Source organism: Lonchura striata, chromosome 2 (genome assembly GCF_046129695.1).
Source record: "Lonchura striata isolate bLonStr1 chromosome 2, bLonStr1.mat, whole genome shotgun sequence".
NCBI lineage: Eukaryota > Metazoa > Chordata > Aves > Passeriformes > Estrildidae > Lonchura > Lonchura striata.
In genome coordinates, this window is record NC_134604.1 from 30,544,546 (window position 1) to 30,550,798 (window position 6,253).

At 45.9% G+C, this 6,253-nt stretch overlaps 1 protein-coding gene across 1 annotated transcript; it reads left to right on the top strand.

The window, feature by feature from the left end:
- Positions 1–2,227: 2,227 nt before the first annotated feature.
- On the top strand, positions 2,228–5,345 carry LOC110480825 (trypsin I-P1). Its single transcript, XM_077781268.1, has 5 exons — positions 2,228–2,309; positions 3,016–3,184; positions 3,785–4,038; positions 4,663–4,799; positions 5,196–5,345. The coding sequence occupies exons 1-5, from the start codon at positions 2,270–2,272 to the stop codon at positions 5,343–5,345; spliced, it is 750 nt and encodes a 249-aa protein (XP_077637394.1). The 5' UTR covers positions 2,228–2,269.
- The last annotated feature ends 908 nt before the right edge of the window (positions 5,346–6,253 follow it).

Sequence of the window (6,253 nt, forward strand, 5' to 3'; positions counted from 1 at the left end):
TTAAGCAAGTAGCTTAGGGAAACTCAGAGATCATGGTTTTTTGCAGTTCGAATTAATTTTATTGATTCCTCATTAAGTAGTTAATTCTGTTGTACCCCCATGTTCTCCCCAAGCTGGTTCACCCCTGGGTTTTACCCTCCCTCAAATCTGTCCCTCATGCTATTCCCTGCCCCTCATTCCAGCTCTTTCCCTGCCTGTCAAGGCAACCCAGCCCCTTTTGTTCCCGAACCGTCTCTGCCACTTTAACCTCGGGCCAATCCCTGACTGCAACAGCCTTTTGGAATTCCCATACTCCTGGAAGCCCCATTGGCCCATGTGACCCATCCTCTCCACCCTCCTACCCCAACTGGCCCCATACACTTGATGTAATCCCCTCACTCCTCCCCTGAGGATTCCCTGTCAGATACCTGTTTGTAGCCACCCCCTGATTTGTATCTGTATAAAACCCCTTGCACAGGAGTGCCCAAGGCTCTTTGTTTCTGATCTCTTTAGGTGGAGTAAACCATTCCTTGTGGAACCTCAAGATGGAGAGCCTCCTCCATTCCCTTCTGCCTGGTCCCTGTCATGGCTTCTGTCTGGCCCCATAGAGCAAGTGGCTCTAAAGGTTCTGCCTCTTGCAAATCCCCATACCAAGGCAGTTTCCCACTCCTGGTGTGGCACCAGAGTTCTAAGAGCTAGCCCGGGCTCTGGGTAGCCACAACAATGTTCTTCTTAAGGATTATCAGTCAGCCCAGTATGATGCACTACCTCACAGGACATAAAAGCTAAGGATTAGGAAAAAAATTGTTCTAAAACATGGCTCTGGTTCTATGCCAATGGCATATTTTGGACAAAGAAGATAGAAATCCACAGATCAAAGGAAACACTATAGTAAACTGGGAATTTTTCTTGCTCCACTTAATTGTGATGGGATTGGACAGCTTTGGTCATTTTTGACCCTCTTTGTGCCATTATGGACATTTTCCTTTCCTACACGAAGCTTCTAATCCTTTCTTTCACAGGATACAACATGCTTGTAAGAAAACTGTGAATTAATACCAGTTTAAAGGCCAACAGAATTCATGCACCACCTTGGAGAAGTCCCTGGCCTTGGACTTATGCTTCAACATGAAGGAAAATTTCCCTCTGGACAGTGACACAGTGCATATCAGTCCTCCAGGGTCCATAAAAAAATTAACCAAGAAATGGAGATGAAGAGTGTTCCTATTTAGTCTCTCAAGCTATTCCAGCATCTCAAAGCATATGGCTTCTCTTTAATGTCTCTGGAGAGAATCCTGTGTCTTTCAGGAGTTAACAGAACAAAGTTGGCAGCTGCTTGGAGAATGAGCACGATTATTCAGCAAAGCATTAAGCTTTAGTAAACTTTGCATTGTGACAGAATTCCCCACTCCTGCAGAGAGGGATTTCAGAAGATCTCACTATTTGTGTTCACAGGATTATTGCTCATCTACATTGCATTCATAAGCATCAGCATTGTACTGAAATTCTTGTGTGGCAAAAGTCAGTCTGTAGAATATTCCAAATATGAATAAAAGAATGGTTTGGTATTTAGGCAGACATTTAAATACAGGTTAGCAGAGAGAAATTTGAAAAGGGAGATGCTGAGCATTCCCACATTTGAACTATTTAACTTGGGAAGCAGTAGGGGGCACAGGATCGTTTTTCTATCCTCCCTTTTGAAATGAAAATGGAGGAATTTTATTTAGGAAAACACTGTGTCGCATAAGATAAAACCACATATTATTCAAGACAAGAAATTTGCCCAAATAAACTGAACAAATTTAACCACTGGGTTTGGTGGATTTTCGGCTTTTTTTCCCAAATAAATGCAATGTAACTGTCTGTCCACTACCTAAAATATTCAACTTTGGGTAAAAATGTGCAATTTTAAGAAAGATACCATCAGCACAGAGGAATCTGAAAGAGGTTTGAGAGTTGTTATTCCTGTTATACAGGTGCTGTGTATAAGAATGAGACAGACAAACAACTACACATCATCCAAAGCCAAAAGGTATTTTTAGATTGAAGGCTACCTTACAGAATAATTAAAATAGCTCTCTATCTTAGCAGAGGTTTATGATTAACTGGTGTGTTATTTGTACATTCTACCAATACCTCTTAATGCCCACATTTGGATCTTCAAATTTTCCACTGTGTAACTTTTGTCTGGAAAAAACCTTGGACTAGAGATAAGACCATCACCAAGAACATATTTCTAGCAGCTCCCAAGTCCAGTCAACCAGTCTGGGTTTGAGGTTGAATCAAGACCATGAAGTGCCTGCTACTTCTCGCCTTTATTGGGGTGGCTGGTGAGTATATTTTTAATTTTTATTTCTTTGATTTAATAGGAAGCTGTTTTTTGGAGCAAAACTGCAAGGTAGTCTATTGTGGGAAAGCCAAGTCCAGTTTTAACTTGCATAAGTCAGACTCCTGCACCTTCCATCTCCTGTCTGTTCATAATGCCCTGTGCCACAAGCTGGGGAATGAATGCTTCATAGGGGTTCCTGACTTAGCTATGCAGATGTGGCCGCAGCTTCAGGAAAAGGCTGCCTCCTTCTTCAGGACTGTGGAGTGCACAGGGAATAGTTCTGGCCCAGGAAGTTCTAAAGCAACTGCAAAATTTTGGACTCCCAGTGGGTGCTCCAAGAAAATATCACTGCACACTTGTTTTTACTTTTTCCCTCAGTCAACCCTTGACTGTTTCAGTAGAAGGGATCCAGGGAAAGACACACCTGCGATCCGATCCAACAAGAATGTTTCTGTGACCCTGTGTCCCCTCAGGGAGCAGCCAGCAGGGCTTTACTTGCAGATACGTGAGGCACCAGTGTAAGTCTGATCCCCTTCTTTGAGGGTGCACCAAATGCCTGTGCCTTAGAGATGCCCACCAGCGCTGCCCTGAGTGTCCATAGAAGGGGAGTCTACAAGTGAGGGGCTTCAGACAGGCAGTCACAGGGCAGATTACAGGCCACATTACCTTAGGCCAGCTGTTGACACATGGCATTTCTTGTTCCCCAGTTGCCTTCCCCACCTTTGCTGAAGATGACGATGACAAGATTGTGGGAGGCTACACCTGTGGAAAGAACTCTGTGCCCTATCAAGTGTCCCTGAATTCTGGATATCACTTCTGTGGAGGTTCCCTCATCAGCAGCCAGTGGGTCGTGTCAGCTGCTCACTGCTACAAATAGTGAGTGGAAAAATTACATCCTTCTCTAACCTACTGCTGTCTTCCAGTTCACCTCTAGCAGGAATTCTAAGCTATGAGACAGAAATATGTAAGTGCCTCCATACTTACCGGAGACAGCCAAGGGATGGGTGCATCATTCAGGAAGCCAGACCGAGGCTTCCTGACGGGTTTTCCATTCTGCAAATGTTCCTGTGAAGGCAGAGCATTTTCTGAAATAACAATGGGATAATCAAGGCAGAGAATTCTGGGCTGTGATTTCTTATCAATTGCATTAATCTTGCTAAGGAAATCTCCCTGGAGAGCAGGAAGAGGATCGAGGTCAGTCTGGAGCTGTTTGCTTTGTCCCAGAAGATTTGTATCTAGTGCTGCTCTGTATTCAGCTGCTGTTATGTATTTACAAACCTGCAGAAATTCACCACCCATGCTTGGAGTGGGTTAAGATCTCAGTGTGGATCCCCAGGGCTCCCTGCAGGACAAGAAAGATCCCCTGCCCCAGAAGGCTTCTGTGGCAATGATGTTGGAGCAAGTGCACTCAGTGACAGGGGGTTTCTCTCAGCCTGCTGTAGCAGTAAAGGACACGCTGTGCCTTCTGTTTTCCAGTCGCATCCAAGTGCAGCTCGGGAAACACAACCTGGAGGCCACCGAATCCACGCAGCAGCTGATCAACTCTGCTAAAGTCATCCGCCACTCTGGCTACAGCCCCTACACCCTGGACAACGACATCATGCTCATCAAGCTGGCCACCCCAGCCACGCTCAACAAAGCTGTCCAAACCATTCCTCTGCCTACCAGCTGCGTGGCCACCGGCACCACCTGCCTGATCTCCGGCTGGGGCAACACCCTCAGCAGTGGCTGTGAGTACTCTGGGGGAACGTACAGACCCTTGGGGCCCAGGGCAGCCTCTATGACCTGGCCATTAACACCCAACAGGACAGGCTAAAACACAGGGAAATGCTGTGGGACGGGTTTTTTGAGTGATGCAACAGTGTAGGGACTGCACAGTGGATTCAGCTAATGTCAACAGAGTTGTCAGTTCTCTGAGAATATGGGTGAAGTCTGAGACTATGGATCTAGAATTCCTACTAGAGATCCCTGTTCTCTCACACAGGTGGTCAGAGATGTGCATGGCGAGTGGTGTCTATTCCACTGATGACATCTAAACCTGCACCAGGGGAGAGGATGGTTTTCCTGAGGCTCAGGTTTCTTCCACTGTATATATCACAAGAGTGGCCCCTCTCTTGCCAATTGATGAACTTCTAGGTGCCAGAAATTTAAGGTGGCTGCAGTGTAGAATGGTGGGCCCATGGGTAGAATTTGTTCCATCTCTACAGAGGGGACCCATGCTGTACTTACTGTGGATAGGAAGCAGGATGGCTGCTAGAATAGGGTGTCCAGCATTTGCTTTTCTGCTAAGATCTCTCTGAGCTCTGAAAAGGACTCAGCAATGCCATCAACCATCTTTGCCTATTTCTTTGTAGCCAACTACCCAGACCAATTGCAGTGCCTGAATGCTCCGGTCCTCTCTGCCGCTGAGTGCTCTGATGCCTACCCTGGGCAAATTACCGACAACATGATGTGTGTAGGATTCCTGGAGGGAGGAAAAGACTCCTGCCAGGTAAATCATCTGCCTCTCCTTTCCCAGACATTTCTCTCCTGCCTCTTCCCAGCTGAAGAGGTCTTCACTTTACAGAGTCAGCTATACTCACTGCACTGGTAAATCTGAGTTTTTGAATGACAGCAGAGGCTTCAGGCACACAAATCCTGAAGGTTTGCCATGTACCGCATCTGGCAAAAACAGGCAGCTGGCTCATCCTTAGCTGTGATGCCCTTGGAGCTCAAGTCAGACATGGTAGCATCAGGTGGAGAGTGTGAATGAGGAACAGCCCTTGGAGAACTTTTGTGCAGAGTACGCCAGGAGAGTCTTCCTGCAGAGTCAGTGATCCCAGGGATCTCTGGCTCATTGCTTAGGCTGATGCCATTTGCTGAATATCCATATCCTTTGTGTGCACAGGGAGATTCCGGCGGTCCTGTGGTCTGCAACGGAGAGCTCCAGGGCATTGTCTCCTGGGGTTTAGGATGTGCCCAGGAGGGCTACCCCGGAGTTTACACCAAGGTTTGCAACTACGTCTCCTGGATCCAGTCCACCATTGCCTCCCACTGAGATGCTTGTTTAGTTTGATGTGTATTTTCTCATCATCATTTCTGTTCTTTTGCGTCTGGACAAGCAGAAATTATGAGAAATTAATAAAGTCTTTCAGGCACCCCTACATTTTGTACTGTTTCTCTGGGAACTTCCAAGGCTTTTATATGGAGCACTGTGGCAGTGAACATCACTCAAGGGAAAATATTTATTATTTGTAATGCCTCTCAATTGGCAGGGTCTTGAAACACTCTGTAGACTCATCATCAAGAGTCTTTCAATCAGTTACATGCTCTTGTTTCTGAAGCTGAACATAATTTCTGTTCTTTTTCAACAGGAAAAGTAATAGTTCATTTTTCAACAGGAAAAGTAATAGTTCATTTTTCAACAGTTCTTGAACTGATTCTGAAATTCATCCTCAAATGCTGCCTGTCCCCTTTCCTCTGGAAATACTAGCAGCTGTAGCATGTCACCCTTTCTTTGAGACAGTTTATATCACAGCCTGAGGAACAGAAGAGTGATGAGGGTGGTGAGGGCCAGGAGGTCAGTAGCAGGCAGGGCATTGCAGTAGAGACTTTGGATCTGCCACGTTGAAGTGTTAGAACTTGCCAGGCTGATGATTAGGATGTCATGTTTTTTGCTTGCAGAGTCACGGAACGAGGCTGTAGTGTCCCAAATCCCAACAAGAAAAGGTCAGGAGAGAGGTGGGTGGGAAGTGAGGAGGGCAGGCAGAAAAGCTGCAGGAAGAAAGGACTTAGAGGACTGGGAGGGAAGCGGAAACACAAGCCAGAAAGTGAGGAAGGAAAGGAAGAAATCAGGAGATAAGAAAGAAAGATAAAAAGGTAAAAATCTAAAAGAGGATGAACACTAAAAGGAAGACAAGAAATTAAAGTAGCAGGAGGGCAGGAAGAAAGGCTCGAAGTGATGGT